The sequence below is a fragment of the Podarcis filfolensis genome, assembly GCF_964270895.1.
Source record: "Podarcis filfolensis genome assembly, chromosome: 8".
In the NCBI taxonomy this organism is placed as follows: domain Eukaryota; kingdom Metazoa; phylum Chordata; class Lepidosauria; order Squamata; family Lacertidae; genus Podarcis; species Podarcis filfolensis.
In genome coordinates, this window is record NC_139611.1 from 43,287,766 (window position 1) to 43,306,016 (window position 18,251).

The 18,251-nt window shown below is 52.3% G+C and overlaps 2 protein-coding genes across 2 annotated transcripts in view; one reads left to right on the forward strand and one right to left on the reverse strand.

Annotated features, from left to right (window-relative positions):
* Nucleotides 1–18,251, forward strand: part of NQO1 (NAD(P)H quinone dehydrogenase 1) — a 178,243-nt gene that overhangs the window by 145,454 nt on the left and 14,538 nt on the right. The window lies entirely within an intron of this gene.
* The window catches only part of WWP2 (WW domain containing E3 ubiquitin protein ligase 2), a 37,834-nt gene that overhangs the window by 19,448 nt on the left and 135 nt on the right, over nucleotides 1–18,251 (reverse strand). Inside the window, 6 exon segments of the mRNA XM_083626242.1 lie at nucleotides 410–531; nucleotides 4,750–4,846; nucleotides 5,817–5,954; nucleotides 11,809–11,930; nucleotides 12,494–12,641; nucleotides 15,112–15,175. Coding sequence (XP_083482368.1) covers nucleotides 410–531; nucleotides 4,750–4,846; nucleotides 5,817–5,954; nucleotides 11,809–11,930; nucleotides 12,494–12,641; nucleotides 15,112–15,175 — 691 coding nt within the window.

Below are 18,251 nucleotides of genomic sequence, written 5' to 3' on the forward strand. Positions count from 1 at the left end.
AGCGTCCAGAAGTATACACAGCATTCCAAATGTGGTTGCATCATAGATTTTGATAACAGCATGGGCCGTTTTAGTATCAATTCCAGCTACCACGCACTGGGCCAACATCTTCATCAAGCTCTCCACTAGGACCCCAAAGTCTCATTCCTGGTCCGTCGCCACCACCCTGAAAAGGGCCCAGAGTTTCCCCAATGGCAACCTCTGTCTGTAGAGCATAGACGGTCAAGTAAAACTGGGGAAGTGACATGGGGGAGCTAATCTTTCATCTACAGGTAGAACCTCAAAGTTACATTAATGCAGGTGGGAGAGCAATGCAGGTCCTCCACAAGTGAGGTGGCACACAGGGCTGGCCTTACAGCTTCAGAGGAGAGACCATCACCTCCTCCTTCTCCTCTCTCTCCACTCTCACCTGTGCCATTCACTGTGCCACCCTGGGTCTTGCCTGCTGGCTGCTGCTGGGCTCTGGGACTGGGGCTTTGCTCCCCGTTGGCCGTGCTCTGCCTGGCCACTCCAGCCACATGTCTGTGTGCCCTGCAAAAGAAATAGTCAAGAGGTGAGGGGAGTGTCTCCTGAGTTTCCACAGATCATTATATTCCTTGTAGGCAGGAGGGTGGAAGGCTGATGGCTGGGCCTGTTCTCCATGACATTGCATACCTCATCCTGCACCAAAATAGCACAGATCAGTCATGCAAACTGAGTCCATGGACATGTAGTTGCAAGATCATGGCAATTATGGTTACATAATAGTCACAACTGCAAGTGGAATGGAGGGAAGAGGGTAAGCAAACATTACAGGGACCTGACACCCCCCCCCCCAGGTTTTTGCGGTTTCATCAGGTTTCTGTCAACAGACATAAGGACTAGAAACATGCCAGGAGAAAAACAGAAGATAAGAGGAGTTTGCGCTGGTTTGAGACATTCCGCATCTCTGCACACAGCAGGAGTGTGTGGAAGTCATACTATGTTATCCTCACAACAAACCTGTGAGGTAGGTGAGGCTGAGAAAGAGAATGACTGGCCCAAGTTTGTAGGAATGTAAGAATGCTTACATTTCTAAGACTGTAAGTAGAACCCTGCTGGATGAGGTCAATGACCCGTCTAGTACAGCATCCTGTTCTAACAGCGGCCAACCAGATGCCTCTTATGGGAAGACTGCAAGCTGGATCCAAGTACAACAGCCACACTCAGCCCACCTGCGAGTCCCAGCAATTAGTATTCAGCGGAGGTGGGTTGTTCTGGGGGCTCCACGGCTGGGTGGGAATCTGAGCCTGGGCCTCTCCAATCCTAGCCTGACACCCTCTAGCTGCTATACTACTACCTCCACCTCAGCTGGAAACTCTCCATGTGTCTGTTTTCATAGTGCTCTTATACAATGTTCAAAATGTGGAGAGCAAGTTTATTGGACCTGCGTTAAGCTTCCATGTGCTTGTCTGAATTTTTTTTCTTTTTAAAGAAATACATTAAGGGTTAGAAGAACAACGCAAAACCAGGACGAAATCCTGGACAGTTTCATATTAGTGCACGCAGAGCGAGATGGTAAGGTTTTTGGCACAGGACTTGCACAGACATCACTAGGAATGGCTCACCCACCCCACCCTCTGGGGATAAACAACCTCTGGACCTCCAGGGGTGTTTTTTAGAAACCCAAATTGCCCATTTCCGCTGTGTTGCGCAGGTCGTGTAGGCCCAAATTAGCCGTCCTGCCAAGGCTGTCTTCCTACGGGGCTCCTAACTTGGCATCGTCTTTTAATAGACGTGTGGAAATAAACCAGAGGAGGTCACATGGCAGAGCTCACGGGGAACAGCAGCTGCTTAAAATAGGAGCCTGGAAAAGGGGGCAGGCAGCACCAGTGGGAGGAACAGGCTGGGGACAGCAGGCGATGGGGCAGTTTCCCCATAAGTAGAGTAAATGGGGGGGGGCAGGGAGCAGGGCTGATCCTGGGTAGAGAGGGGAGGCACGACCTGTAATAGGCCCTAATCCCCGCTTCCAACACGCATGCAGAGAAAGCTCCAGAGTTTCTGGCCTGGGGTCCAGAGAGTCAGGCTGTTTCAAAGTCAAGGAGGCGAGATCAAAATAAGGCCCTGCAGCAGCTGGGTCAGGTCAAACAGGGCCCATCTAATCCAGCATCCTGTTCCCACAGTGCCCAACCAGAACCACAGGATCCCCAGGATATGCTGGCTGATCAAGACACTGTCTAAGCATCTCCCTCCTGCCGGTTTCTCTCCAAGTGCAGTTGGGGGGGGGTAGGAGCAAAGGGCATGAGGGGGAAAGGAAACCAGCACCAAGCTGACCTTGGTAGGAATGAGCAACCCCACTGGGAGAAGGACTCAGGGAAGTAGCAAGGGGAAGGGGGCACAATGGGGAAGGCGACACCAAGGACAGCAGAGAGCAAGGAGAAGGTCCCCCTTCCCCACGCCCAAGGAGAAGCAGGAAAAAGACAGTGGAGGAGGGGCAGCCCATGAGGGGACCCAGCAGTGAGAGGGCCCATCTCTGCTGTGCAAATGCAGGGAAGCACTTTGCAAACAGGCACGAGTGATCGATCCTGGTCACAGGGTGGTGTTGCCAGCCCTCCTCAGCCAGGGAAGTGCTAGGCAGTCAACACAAGGCTGAGAAATTCCTCTGATCTGTGCAAAAGGTGGTGGTGGTGGTGGTAGAACAGGAGAGAGGACCACCAGCCACAAGTGTTTGTTTCTGAAAACGGAGCCCATGGTCCCCCCTCCCATCCCCTTTTCTCCTTTCTTTAGAAACTGTTTCCCAAGACACACAGATCTGGGGCGGGGGGGACGGGACGACGACACACACTCACCCCAAACACGTCACCTTGGAACCTCTCTGATCAGAGACAGCACGAAAATGAGAGAGCAGGCACCTTTGTTGTAGCCTGTTTGCGAATTGCCCTGAGATGTTCCTCAGCTGCTTATGGAAGCAAATCCCACTCTAATCCCACCCACACCAGTTTCACCCCAAAGCAGCCATCCAGGGAGGGAAGTGCGGCTCACTAGGGAATTTGGCATCCCAGCATCAAAGTTTTCCTGCAAGGGTCCAATTTTGCAGAACAATGAAGAAACAGGCCAGGGACAAAAACTGAACTCCTTGTTGCCTGCCTCTGACCAGCAATGTCAGTAGTAGTAATGATGATAAATAAATAAATAATCGTATTTCCCCTGGAAGTAGAGGCTTAACCCTTAGAGTGGGTCATGCAGCTAGCTGCCTGGAGAGACCAGGATGCAAATCAAGGTTGCTCCAGACGCTCTTGGCCCATCACTCAGCCATCCCTGCAAAGCGTCTTGTGATCCAAAGGTCAGCTTGAACTTTCCCTTGCAAGAGCTGCCTATTCCATGGGAGACTAAATAAGGCCTAGGAAGGCTCATGGCCCATTCATGTGTCCAACGGAGAAATCATGGGACAGACTGAGGTTTTCACTGCTCCAGAGAACTCATCCAGAATCTGTCCAGCACCCTGATTAGATCCAACAGCCGCACAGAACCAGGACTGAAAGAATTTGCTGTTCCCCTCAGGGCATAAGGTTCTTTACACCGTTGCCCTTTTTAAAAAGAAGCAAGTCTCTAGACCTTATGGCATCAAGGAGAAGCCAAGAATGTTGTGAGTGCTCTTGCCCTCCTATCCAGCTTGTCGGCTTCCCAGTGGGGCAGCTGGTTGGCCACTGTGGAACCCAGAATGCTGGACTAGGTGATCCACCAGCCAGGCTCTTCTGAGGATGTTCTTCTGAGCAGAACCACATGAAGGCTGCAGAAGATGCCTGAGTCTGTTTGGAAGGGCCATTCCAGGAGCTTGGTGAGGGCCAAAAGTTCAACTCCCTGAAAGCTCTTCCCATCTGCAGAAGCCAATATGTTTTATTCAGGGGAATCAAACTTCTTTTGGTGGAGGATTCGGGGGCTTCTGGGGGCCCTGCACAAACAGAGCCAGGAAGGCACAAGGAAGCAGCCAGAGGAAAAAGGACACTGGGGAAGAGTCCTCCCTGGATATGGGGCTGAGTGCTGCAATGCAGGCAAGAATGGAACCTGGTGAAGGAAGCTGGTAGGCTGGCTGGCCACCCATCATCTCCGCAGAAGCAGTATGGTTCCCTTGCCAGTGGGGTGCTAAATTCAGCACCTCACCGGCAACAGTACACAAACACGACACAGCTGTGGCCAGAGAGTGGAAGGAAGGGCCAAGCAGAGCCCCCTTGGCAAGCCCCTTGCCCTGCTTTCTGGGCAGCTGCTCAGAGCAAGCATTTTTTGCCAGGGTCAGCAGGCTCTGATTAGGAGAAGGAGAACTATCAGTCTCCAGGGGACTCTTCTCTAAAGCCAAAGTATCCCTCAGTGATTGCCTGCACTTTCCACACACCAGATAATGGGTGGTGCTAGAGCAAGAGAGCAAGGGTACCAAATGTAGCCCACTACCAACCGTGTCCTGGAGCTGCAATTCCCCTGCTACCAAATGCTCCTCTTGCCACAGAGGGATGCAGTAGCCCTTATCTGGTCTTCCCAACTCTGACCCACATGCACATGGCCCAGCCTGACTCCTCAAAAAAGGCAGTTCCCAGTCTCCCCCTGCCCACCCAGGCCTTTCTAGCCTTTCTAGCCTCTTTCCTGCCTCTGTCCTGGCTTACCTCCCAATCTCCCTGTCCTCTTCTTTGTCTCTTTCCATCATGGCTTACCCTGCCCTTTGTGCTGACCATCAGAGGCTCCAGAGTGGCCACCTGCAGCCATCCAAAATGCCACGGCAGAGCAGAGGGGAACACTTACCTGGACCTGCCGCCAAAGCAGTTGGTGCTGGGGGCCTGGTGCCTGCTCTCTGGGGATGAGGCCAGACCACAGGGATCCCTCCCAGCTGCCTGGGACCCTGAAGGAACAAGGAAGCAAAGAACTGGTCAGAATAGGACCCTGGCAGGCAGGCCAAAAGCCAAGCCCTGGCAACAGCCAGTCAGCTGTGGGGAAAGGGGAGGGATGGCTGGACAAGGATGGAGGCAGCTGCTTGTTCTAAGCCTGCCTTTGTATATATACAAGCCGCTGTAACCTGGAGCTGAGGTGGAGGGGAAGGGTGCAAACCATAGCAAATGATACAGGTTATTGTGACACTTGAAACCTCATAGAATCATGAAGCTGGATGATCCCAGGGGCCACTGGAGAGCTGAGCTCTCCTCCCACCTCTGAAGATTCAGCAACTATAGCAGAGGCTGGTGGGCAACATCCACAACACAGCTTTGCCCATGTGGACCTCCTCCATCTGCCAGTGGTGTTGTGGCAGTTCCTCTCACTTTCAGGAAAGACTTGGCTAGGATGGGTGAGGAGAAGGAGCCCTGGGTCCCTTCCGGGGGGGGGGGGACAGACCAGCACCTTGGGAAGGAAGAGAGGTGGCCTCCCCAGGATGGGAGGACCTGATTAACATTTTGCATGCCTGCCAGGTGAGGTTCACTTCCCTGGACACAAGAGCTCCTCGCCATTCTGCTCAGGACAACTCAGGCACTAAAGGTCTGAAGAGCAACATTTGCTGTGGGGCTCAGTTCAGAGTCTGGCCCCAGCCTCAGAACCTGCTCCCATTCTCTAAGCTGGGCTCAAGGGCCTGAGATGCTGCTGTAAATACTGCCTCTGCACAGCTACAGAGTGATTCCCCTTTCCTGCCACCAGACCACACATGGCTGGGAGTAGAGTACAGGGGCGGTTTGGCTCAGACCTGCCCACCCCCCACCCCCGGCTTGAACCCGTCTGCCTCAGCTCCCGTCTTTCATAGGACATACCTCCATCAAAGGCCCCGCTGGCTGCCCAGGACCCTAGTGGCAGGCGGCTCCCCCACCCCACCCTGCCACACTCACCCTCCGTCACGATGTTGCCGTTAGGCAAGCTTCCCACATCAACACTGGGCCCATCCAGGAAAATGGTCAGCTCCCCACCAGAGACAAGGCAGCCTTTGTTCTCCATCTGCAGGTTCAAGGTCAGCTGCTTGTTTTCCGCTGTGAGGTACAGAGAGTGACAAGAGGGGGGAAAGCCATTACACCGGGAGAGTGGCCCTGGTGGACACAGGCCCATAAGTGGGGGCAGTCGGGCAGCCTCGTTCCCTAGACCTCCCTAGCACTCCAGCCCTAGCTAGCCTCACCCCCAACACTTTAATCACACCATTCCTCCAGTGGCAGAGTTGGAGCTTAGCCCCTCAGCAGGGAACTGTAATGTTGGGGGTTGGGGAGGGCAGAAGTGTATGCTGAATGCCTTGCTCCCCACCCCGGATGACAGAGCCATCTCTGTAGCCAGGGAGCAGCGCAGGGAACTCTCCTCTGTGACATTAAAGGCTTTCCAATGTGAGGGAGCTGAACCTATATCGCTGCTCTGCCCAGAAGATGCTCAGCAGAACAGTCAGGCTCAGGGCCGCCCACTTCAGGCCCAACACCTTTCCTGCTGCTGCTGCAGCTGCGCTTACTCCCCAGAACATTTCTTAGGCCCAAATCTGCCCTCAGAGCCTCAGTCTCCTCATGCTGGCTGAAAAGGAAGGTGATGAGCACAAATGCCCCGAGAGGAGGCTGGCATCAAGGTGACCTGGGCCCCTCCTCCTCCCCAGCACCCAGGGCAAGAAGACAAAGAGCAACTGATGTTCGGCCCCTGGAGAGAGAGGCCAGGCCCCCAAAGTTCACACCTGAGCTGCCTGGGGGCCTCCCTTTCACCAGCTGCACACGGGGCTCCAGCCTCTCTGTCCGCAGTGGCGGCGGCAGCTCCTGGTGTGTGAAGTGCAGCACAGCAGAGTCAGGGAGGGGGAGGTTTTGAGCCAGAGGAGCAGGAGGGTTTGGCCTTCCATCTCCCCTTGGGAAGACCCACAAGGAGCCAGGCCCAGCCAAGGGGCCACCAGCATGCCTTTGGTGATGCAGGGAGCCTGTCCTCGCCCCTTTCTCTCCCCGCTGCCCCACCTTGGCAGCCCTCTGCTCCTGCTGCAGGCTGCACAGAGCCCTTTTGTCCCCTGGCAGAGACAAGGTGCCTGTGTCTCCAGGCAGGGCAGTGAACACCACTTTCCCCTCCCTCTGCTTTCTTTAAGAAAATAAACACGCCCGGGCCCCTCCACCACGGCCCATGGCCCAGGCACACATAAAGGGACCTTGCTGTTGCAGCAGCCGAGGGTCCCTCTGCGGCCGCACACAAAGCCAGCTTGTGTGCAGGGGGGACGGGCTGTTATCATTTGGGGGAAGGGGCTGCCCCAGCCTTACATAAGGCCTCCTCAGTTCACTACCTCCGCTGCACCGCTTGGAGCCTCAGCGCTCCCGTTTGGCAGGGAATTCCTAGCCAGGACATGAGAAGGACCTGCACTTTCCAGCAGTCAGGCCAGTAGGAGCAGGAGCAAGGAAGGGAAGGAAAAAGGAAGGAAGTTCCAGCTGCTGGACAGGCTCCCCAGTGCCCCAGGGTGGACATGCCTGGAGCGATGTGAACAAGACAGCAAAGAGGAAGGCAGCCCAAGGCTTAACATGGATGAGAAGCGATGCAGAGGGGAAAGGAATGAGAGAGCTCCGCCTCCACCTTCTGGGCACCAGGAGCAGGGAGCCCTCAGGGAACAGAAGGAGCCTGTATATGTGATGTTTAATATGTTCTATCATGTTCTAATTGCTTATTGTTTGTAAGCCACTTGGGGAATCATTTGAATGAAAAGTGGCATAGAAATATAATAAATCAAATCAAGATGGTGGCCAATCGAATGAAGGCCAAAGGCTCTCTGGCCAAGGCAATCCTTGTCAGTTTGCACAGGCTTGGGGTATAAGAGCTTTCCCAGCAAAAGCAAGGGATGTGATCCCAGAGTTCCTGCCTCTTTTTCCTAGAAAGGAAGAAGGGGAGGCCCCTTTTTTCTCTGGCAGGGCCTTTCAGCCAGTGGCTCCCTACAGTATAGCAGTTGCCAAGGGAAAAGCACCACTCTAACCAATGAGGGGAGTGCTTCTCTGGTTGGGTGCACAGGAACACATAGGGAGAAATAGGGTCAGAGAAAGCTGTCTGATGAGGGAAAGACGGCAGAGAAAGTTGGTTTGTGGAGTTCAGGATTGTCTACACTGATTGGCCATGGTTCTCTAGGGTGTTGTAGACACCAGGGACCTTCCATATGCCCCTACTGGGTACAAATCCACCAAGCAGTAGCTTCATTTAGCCTACATGCTAGCAGTCTGTCAACGAGAATAGAAGGTTGGGAGGGAGTTCTGGTAGGGAAGGGGAAAGAGTCCTCCAGGCTAGTCAAGGACACTCGAGGGTTTAAAGAGGACAATCGCTGAGATGCAAGGCACCTTTCTGGAAGAAGCCTTGTACACCCAGCAGAACAAGCTTTGCCAGCTGGCTTGCAAGGAGAGGCGCTACTATTAGAGGGATAGCCAGAGGAAGGGGCAAAGCAGGACGTGGGACCCCAAAACATGGTTGCCCACACAACTCTTTCCCAGCATCGGCCTGGCCACAGTTCAGTGAAGCCGTCTTTGAGGCTGGCTTTCCAACGAGGAGCCCGTCCATCCATCCTTACAACTTCCTCCTTGGATCCTGCTACTACTTTGTGTGGAGCAGAAATCAGGGCTGGCTTCCTTCTGAATGACTTCTTTGTGGCTGCAGCTCCAGCATCCCTGCCTGGGGCCAGGCAGAATGAGAAGCAAAGTCACAGACCTTTGCAGGAGCTGTAAAAGCATTGGGGGGGGGGAGAAGGGGGCTCCCTAAACAAGAACCTCTTGATGCAACCTGAGAACAAGGGTGATGATTGTAGGGGCGGGGGGAGGTGTTGTTTGCACACTGCAGCCCGAAAGGCTCCAGGCCCCTTGTTTTCACACTCAATTGGTGCAGCCACATGAGGATTTGTTTTTACACAGAGAGAGAGATTTCTTCTGAGCCACACCCCCTGCTCTGGGTCCGGTCTTGATTCAGATGCTGGCTGCTTCAAGAGCCTTGGCGGAAGGCCGCATTCCCTGCCTGGCTGGCAGGCGAGAGGACATACGAAGGAAGCTGCTGCACTCACACAGTAGAAATGGGATCAGCCTCCAGGTTGGGGGGGGGGTTGTAAACCTGTGCCCAGAACAGGCTTGAGAACAAAGAGTCCCTTGCGGGTGGGTGGGACCTGGAGCTGCAATCGATGCATCCGATGAGGGACTGGGAGCTGCTGCAGCCAAGGCAGTAGCCGGCTGGCTCTTATTGAACTAATTTGCACCCCACCCTCCATCTCCCCAAACAGCCTCTCCTACTGGAGCTTTGCAGGGGCTGCCTGGCCAAAATGTTGGTTCTGGCAGAGCGCTTCTGCAGCAGATGTCCAAGGAGCACAGCTAGGCTGGGAAGAACTCCCCACCCCACCACTGCCATTCTGGTGCAGCAAACACCCTTGGGACAAGGACAGAAGGTGCTCAAGGAACATGCAGGGATCTTCAGGGCACGCAAAGGCTGCTGACCCAGCTGGAGATCCCAAGAAAACTTCAGATGTGCCCATCCATCCACTCCAGGAGGCCTAAAGGCAGCTGCAAAGTGCCAGGAAGGAGCTGCGGCTTCCTCCTCTTCCAATGCAGCCCAGCAAGGCCAGTTCAAATCATTCTTCAGCTCTGAGGCTCATTGGGCAGCCTCAGGTAGGCCTCTCAATGATGCTACTTCACAGGGAGGAAGCCTCCACTCTCAGCTCCTCAGAAGAAGGGAGGACACACAAGCCACCAGTCCTCAGCGCCTGAGAGATGAGCCACATGAATCCCCCATCTTGTGCCTTCAAGACCGTATCCACCCCCAGCCAGAGCATCACAGAGAAAGGCATTTGGATCTGAGATGCCTGTTGGTAGAACCAGGTGGCCATTGTAGGTGGTTTTGCAGAGATCTCAGGGTATTGCTTTCTCAATAGCTGTGCATTGCATATCCTGAAATGGGTGCAGAGCCCTAGCAATGAGGCAGGATAGAAATTAAACCAATAGGACCCCCCTCCCCACTCTTTAGATCAGCAGCTCACAAGGGCTGCCCTTTCTCTCCTGCCCAGCACAGGAGGGTGTTGTCTTTGGGTGCTTGCTCAATGGAAGGCTGACGGGGAGCAGACACCCACACCCATGGCAAGGAGAAGTGAGAGCGGCCATTCTCAGTGCCAGCTGTCAATCTGCTCTACCTGGAGTCACTTCCTCTCCTCAAGAAAGATATGGTGGAGTTGGAAAAGGCAAAACGATCAAAGGGATGAGGCAACAGCCATATGGGGAAAGGTTACAATGTTTGGGACTTTTTGGTTTAGAGAAAAGGCAAGAAAGGGATGGTAGAAGACTATGGAGTTATGCATGGCATGGAGAAAGTGGACAGAGAAGTCCTTCTTTCGTAGCACTTGAAATCGAGCACATCTAATGAAGTGGAATGAAGATTCAGGACAGAAAAAGACACTACTCCTTCGCACAGCACATCTTTAAACTATGGAACTCACTCCCACAAGAGGCAGTGATGGCCAACAACTCAGGTGGCTTTAAAAGAGAGTTACACAAATCCATGGGGGACAAGGCTATCAACAGCTCTTAGCCATAATGACCATGTTCTGCCTTCACCATCATAGGCAGTAACTTCTGACTATCAGCTGCTGGAAACCACAGGAGAGGAGAGTGCTCTTTTGCTCAGGTTTCCCACAGGCATCTGGTCGCCCACTGCGAGAACAGGGTGCTGGACTAGATGGGCCACTGGCCTGATCCTGCAGAGCCTTTCCTATGTTCTTATGCAATTCATCCAGGAAAACAACCACAGCGAGCAGCCCTTGCCTCAGAGCCGCAGGGAGAAAGAAAGCCTGATCTTCTGACACTCACCAGCTGTGGCTGTGCTGTCGCTTTAAGAAGCCTCCCCTCGCAGCCAGTGCCAGGGAAAATTCCATCCTTTTTGGTACCGAGCGGAGCCTTTTCCATTTGCCACCCAAAACTACGCCTTGCCTCATGAAAGGAGCATTGTGTCCGGCATACAAGGAGGAAGAGGAGCAGCTCAGGTGGGCGAGGAGAGGGCGGGAGGGCGACTCAGGCCCGCCAGGCAGGATCTCAAACACTCGCCCTCCAACCACACCACAAGGCCCCAAAAGGGCAGCCCTGGTGTTAACCCCCCCCCCCCCCGCACACACAAAAGCCACTTCCAGCAACCATGAAGCCCTTGCCACCTTTTGCTCTGAGGCACCAGTGCGACAACGAGCTCTGACACTGCAAGGGAAGGTGCAGGTAAGCCTTCACTCATTTTCTTGACCCAGAGCAGGGGGTCTCTCTCCACTCACCTCCAGTCAAAGCCTGCTCACCAAGGCCTAGACATCTCAAAGCTAGTGAACCAGACCATCAGGCCTAAGCCCAGGGAGAAGAGACTGCCCCAGAAAAGTAGCGGGCTGTTGCTCTGACATTGCCCCCACCTCCATCTGCTATCTCCAGGCCCGGCACCTCTCAATACGAGGTCTGTATTCTGTGAGGCGGGGGCCATGGTGGGGGCAGGGGAGCAGTTTGGGCTGATGGAGATGGAGAGAGCCTTTCCCTGCCGGGAGCCCCCTGAATAGAGGCCTTTATGTAGCAGCAGAAGCAGCGGCTGCCGCCACGGGCCACTCCAGCAACCACAAATGGCAGCAGACAGCCAAGGGCCTCGTGTTGCTGGGCGGGCTGCTCTGCTTTCCTGGCTGGTGAAGGGGTGGCCTCCATCAGACACACCAGCAGCAGCAGCCCTGTGCGCCTGACAGGCCTCCCAGCCGCTCACAATGAGGCCTTGTCTTCTGCCAAGGCCAGAGCATTTCCTCCACCAGGTATGCCTTATTTCCCCCTGCCAGAGGACGCAGAAAACCTGGTGATGCCCAAACAGGAGGACAGGCCAGCGGAGGGAGCTGTGGAGAGTCTCTACCATGGGACATACCTTTCCCTTTGCTCTGCTTCAGTGCACTGGGGAGACTGATGGAGGCTGTGCCCAGCAACTCATTCCGCAGGGTGTGGTAGCTCCAGAGTTTCACGTCAAGGTGGCTTTGTGAGGTGACATTCCTGCAGCGGGGTTGGGGGAGGAAGAGGGTGCAAAAGAAGACAGGTTGGTGAGGCAGTAGGATCAAGTTTGCCTTGTGCCAAGCATGAGGGACGTTCAGTAAAAGCCAATTTGGGGACAATTTGGGGACGTTAAAAGGTGAAAAGGGGGCTCTGCAGAAATAAATGAAAAGAATGTGAGTGCTCTTGACCCATCATTAGGTTTCCCAAACATAAGAAGAGCAAACTAGGTCATCCCAGGCCCCAGTGAGAGGCCTTCCAAGGCCTAGTCATTTCAGCAAACAGGCTTAAGTTGACAAGTCATGGGGAGCCAAGGGCCTTCCCTTGTTTGGAAACACAGCTGATAGCATGCAGATGCATCCCTTGCAAGGGCTCCTGCTTCACCATGGAAAGAGCAGCTGCCATGGCCACAGAGCCTAAGGCCCATCCCACCACTTTTGCTCCTGCACAGCTGCTAGCCTGGGCAAGCCCTTGGGGCCAGAGCAGACCCACCTGGGCAAAGCCAGTGCCTGCCTCAGCTCTGTTTCACACACACACCCCAATTTCCTAGAGCCCCAAATTCTTACAGCACAAGATTCTCGTTCCAGAGCAGCTCTGAGTTCCCGATCCGCTTTGCTGTCTTCTTGGTCTCACTGGTGAGCCCATCCGCCGTCACCTCCACGAAGCAGGTAATCCGAGCCTGGCGCCCCTGTGCCTTGGGCTTTGCTGACACCACTGGAGGGAGGAAGTGGAGGAAGTTCAGTAGCTGCTCCTCAGCTGGAGTGGTGGGTGGCGCCTGCCCCAGGCTAGCCTGGTAGGGATTTTGGGGTAGCCAGATCTACTTGCATGCCAGGGAGAGTGACAATGCCACCCAACTGTGCCCTTTTAACCCCTCCGCTTTACACAGGAGGCTCCATTGCTGGTTCCACCCTTTATGCAAGCACAAGACTGCCAAAGGAACAAGCAGGGCAAAGGGCCTATCTATGGCCTATACTGAAACCTCACTTGAAAATAGATGAAGAGCCCTGGATTCCCACAAAGAACCCTGGGAAGCAAACCTGCTGGCCTGTAGGGTGATAGAAGTCCCTTCCCATCCAAACAAAGGCTAGAATACGGGCAGCTCAATGTGGTGCCCTCCAGATATTGCTGGACTCCAGCTCCCATCATGCCTGACCACTGGCTATGGTGGCTGCTGGGGGTGACCGGAGCTGGAGCCAAACAGCACCACTTTGGCTACTGCTGGTTCAAACAGCCACTCTCCTCCCCTCCCCACCTTGGGAGCTTGCACTGGACAAGGAGGCAAGAGTGCCCCCTTGGCATTCCAGAGGGTCTCTTACTTGAGACCCAGAGTCTAGCCCTAGCTGGAGAGTGCCAAGGCTGATGAGTGCCGACTACAGACCCAGGGGCTGACACTTCAGCCACGAGAGGAAGGCAGAGCAGCTGCAGCCTGTGCAGAAACGCTCCTGCAACTGCCAGTGTTGGGAGCCCCCTGGTGGCACAGCGTGTGCAGCTGGCCGGACCCAAAAGCCCCAAGAAGCTGCTGTCTGGCCCCATCATACACTCCCCCCCTGCAGCTGCTTGAGGTGCAAGCAAAGCATTCATGCTGTGGGGGGGGGCACCAGCTAGCCAGAAAAACAAGTCTGGGGTGGGGGGGAAGAAAGGGGAGAGTTGCCTCTCAGTCCTAATGAGCAATGACCCAATGGCACATTGCTGTCACAACAGGCCAGAGGACAAGAGAAAAGCTTGTGGGTCTCATTTTTAACCCTTGAGACTGGAGGGCAATGTGAAGAATTAAACACTCACATATCAGTAGAGTTGGAAGATACCCTTGCCTGAAACCCGGGAGAGCTGCTGCCACTCAGTGTGCACAATATTAATCTATATGGACTCAGTATAAAGCAACTTCCAGCCTTCCTCCTTGTAGAATGAATTTAAGCAGTTGTAGTTAGTTGAGTTTCTGAGGTGAGATGGGATGGCCTGCAGTGGTGGCTCTCAGGGTGCGGAAGGACCCGGTAAGTAACCCTACCACAGTCATGCCTCTCTAGCCTGGATCCAAAGTTTGCAGGATAAGCAGGTAAAAGTCCATTGCTGTTATGACTAGACGGTAGGGAAGCTGTTTCTCTTTCCACACCCACGCTTGCATGTAAATGCATGTGTGTGTGTACACACACACATACAAACAAATACTGATGGGAGAACCCATTTGTTCCCCACCCTGAACTGACAGTAGTTAGGAGTGGGGACTGCTAAAGTTCAGGCCATCTTGGCAAGCTGTAGGGAAAAGATCAGAAGGTCACATAGTCATCCTGTCGGCAAGGGTTTTCTCGCAGGCAAGGAAATTCTGGGTCATGCTAAAAAAGAAGAATTCATCCCTACGCTGGGGACAGCACAAGTGGGAATGACTGGGAATGACTGGGAAAGACCACAGCAAACAAGTCAAGGAACTATCATGGGACCACCCAAATGCTGGCTGCAGTGCTTTCTGGAGCTCTTCTTAACTGGCAGCTGCTTAAAATAAAAGCAGTGTAAAGGGGGGGGGGGGAATCTGTTGCCCTTCAGATGACAACTCCCACCATCCCTGACTACTGACCACACTGGCTGGTGCTGAGGGAAATGAGAACCCAACAACCTCTGAAGGGCCACAAGTTACCCACCTCAATGTAAACTAGCCTCCTCTTCATTTTAGAGAATATTTAGCACCTCCTGGGATACATGAAATGTTCTCATCCAGAATGATCTGCTCCCTACTGGTTTTTTTAAAGCTTTTGCTCAGCATAATTATTTGTGAGTCCGTATAGCTCAGAACAGCACCCATAAAGCAATATAAATGTTTGTTCGGCTCATAGAAAAAATCTCACTTGTTTTGTGGGTTCTATAAGCTTCCTAATATTCTGATCTGAACTTGGCTGATAACCAGTCAGTATCTTTAATGGATCGGAAATTGTTTTTTAATATGTGTGATTGTTTTTATATGTGTTTTTTAATGTGTTATGAAATTCCTTTAAGATGCTTCATGGAAAGAGATTTGTAATTAACTGAACACAACCCCACGGCGCAGCTACGCTTACACAAAAAATCCTTGCAGCTGATGGGAATTTCACAGGCGAGCTAAGGAGAAAGGACATCCAGAGCTGACAGAGGGGCAGACCAGAAACAACAATTGCTGCCAAACTCCACAGAGTTGCTCCTGGACCAGAAGACTCACCTTTCACAGTAAGTGGAGATTTCTCTCCAGGCAACCCCACAGAAGCCATTTCATCGCTGGATGCCTATGAAAGTGAGAGAGCAACAGGTGACACATTGTCTGAAAAGTCGGGGCGAGTCTCCTCCAAGTTCTGGTACTGGACACCGAGCTGGGAGCATCAGCACTAGGGAATGGGAGGAAACCTGGTTTATGAGCTCCAGCTTCCATCAGCCACAGATATGGGCATAGCCAGGGGGGCAGGCTTTTGTTAGGGGGGACAGAACCTCAGATTTGTATTGATTTGTATTGATTGGGGGGCAGTTGCCCCCCGGCCCCTCCTTGGCTACGCCCATGGCCACAGCTAGCGTGGCCTGATGGAGTGGGATGCTAGGAGTTTGGCTACTCATGCTTCCTGCTGCTTCTCTAAGTTTGCCTCTTTGGCTCAGGACAGGAAATACCTTGCTCTCACCAGCCATACAGATAACTGCACCTTCCAAACTTAGAACTTTTCCAGTTGTTGAGTTCTGAATCCTGGAACAGATAGAGCTCCTTGAAGAGAACCATCAGAAGCCCCAATCCAGCAACAGTTCCGGAAAAACGAGGCCCCAGGGGGTAGTGTGGGAAATTCCCCTCACTGAGTAAGACAGCAAAGGCAGAAGGAAGAAGAGAGCTTCAGAGCACAGACACAAAGAGGAAGTGGGTGCAGAACAGCTCAGTTAAGGACTGCTAGCATTTGTTTGCACACAGCAAGCTCTGATGAAGAGCAGCAGCAGCAGCAGCCCTACGGGAGCTTTTCATTCAGCAAAGAGAAGGAACTTCTTCATGCTTGAGCTTCTGGATCATAAAAAGTTTTGTATTTTAAGTCTCTGAATGACAAGTGGGCAGGCAAGGTTAGAAGAAGAAGCAGGAACACCCCCTCCTGAATGAGTTTCCTCGCTCACTTTCTATCCCCCACAGAAGAGTGAGTTTGTTGATTTGCACTAGCTACAGATCTCCAAGAGCAGGAAGACAGAGTTGGTTCACAACAGAATGTGAGTCTAGCAACCACGCAAGCTGCTCAGGAGGAACCAAACCAAGTCAGCTAATCATTAACACATTCAATCATTGCATATTTATTACTCTCCTTCAAACCCAGCACTCTGTGAAGGTGATAGGTGACACACATACCAATTCACTTCATTCCCTCCATGGTCTCAGATGCATTGAGAATGAGCCAAAAATTGAGTTAAACAGAACATAAGGTAAATTATAGGTGGATGGTGTTAGATCAATCCCACATATGGGTACAGTTGTAGTGTACCCAGAGAACATCAAAGTTGGTAGTTCCTTTCAACAAAATGAGCAAGATGCAAACAAGAAGTTCAGTAGTTCACACACAGCAATGCAAGAGGCAGTGGCAAAAATCACTCAACATGCCTCATGACATGTCTACATCAGCTGTTATCTGCATGACAGAGAGTGCTGTCCTCTCTCCTTTGTGAAATAGGATTTTACTCCCTTATTTCTTTGTAGAACTCTCTGGAGCTCCTTTAAAGAGTCCCTATGTTTCCCACAGGAGTCCTTGCAACAACCAGGAAGAATCTACACAATTCATTTGCACACACACACACACACCTTTGTTTAAACAGTATCACTTAGGCTACAGTAAATCTTTACAAGTAGCTGCAGCAGCCAGCCAATTCAAGAAGCAAACCTGTCTCAATCCTTGCGCTTATGTATAGTGAGCACATAAACAGCAGTTCCAACAGAAAAGCTGAATCCCAAACAATAAGCAACGCAATAAAAGAAGCAATACAAACTTCCCTATAATCTGAGCAAAGCAAATAAGTGGATGAACCTCCTTTGCATGTGTCCAAGGAACGTCATGGTGCCCTTAGTAGAGCCAAAGGCTATTCTGTGGGTACCTTAGAAAAGGAGGAAGGGCACCCAATGGTTTGATGCAGCCTCATCATACAGCAAGGCACTGTAGAGCAACACAACTGAAAAGCACACCCTATACAGACCGTCTGGACACTTCCACTGGCACAAAACGTAGCAATTTGTCCCACAGCTGAGTAGGTTAATGGCAGCCCAGCTCTCTGGGGAAAACTCTACAGTGACTGCCAAAAAATAAGTCCAGGTGTCCATAGTCATATGAAAGCAACTCTTACCCAGTGTTAGAAACTGAGATATGAAGCTAGGAGCTAAATGGCATCTTAAACCTAGGTTGTGGGTGCAACAACAGCACACTTTTAAAATAACAACGCAAAGCTGAAAATAAACAAACTGCAGCTAAAATATTATGGTCATTTTTCACATTGTTTATTGCTTCCCCTGCTCACCCCCCCCCCCAATATTCTTAAGAGGGTCTCTTCTCCAGTCTTCAGAGAGTAGCTGGAAGTGGGGAGGCAGAAAAAGGTCCTTCTTTCCTTCCACTCCGCAGTTTTAATCTGAAATCTTTGGTGCAGTACTCTGCCCAGAGCTCAGAAACTGTTCACACTAATGAAATTCCATCACAAAATGTGCCTAAAACAATGGGAGTTTTGAACACTGCTCTCACCAACCTAGTATACTCCAGTTGTTTTGGACTACAACCGTACTGGCTAAGGATGATGAGAGTTGTAGTCCAAAACTGCTGAAGGGCAGGCAGCAGGCTAACGTAGTCTGCCTTAAAGGGCCTGAGGCCCTCTTCACCGTAGAGCAGTCCGCCTCATAGAAAGTACATATCTTAAGGGCACCTTCTGAACAGACGAGCTCAGCTGCTGAGGTACTCAGAGAGACAGCCCTTGCCCTCTTTAAAGCTTTCAAGGGACGAGGCAGGCAGGCAGTGGGGCTGGAGACCCAGGGTGCCTGCGGTTTCCAAGCCTGTCGACATTATATACGCACACATACAGCAAAAATATTTGGTGTTTGCTCAGGCCTTCCGTTTCTAAAGGTTTTGGCTGACTACTTCATCCCTTCATTTGCCAACTTCGCCTTTCCTGTAGCTTCGCGGGGCGGGGGTTGTTGTTGCTGTTATAACCTGAAAAGCGGGATGGAACTAACAACCCCTAAAAACAGACAAACAAACGAATGTTTGTTTGTTTTTAAAAAGAGAAACTCAGGAGTGTTTTGTTTTTTAAAGCTGCCCGCTGATTTTCAAAATGTTGGAGAGAAGGAAGCCAAGCAAGCAAGCAAGCGGG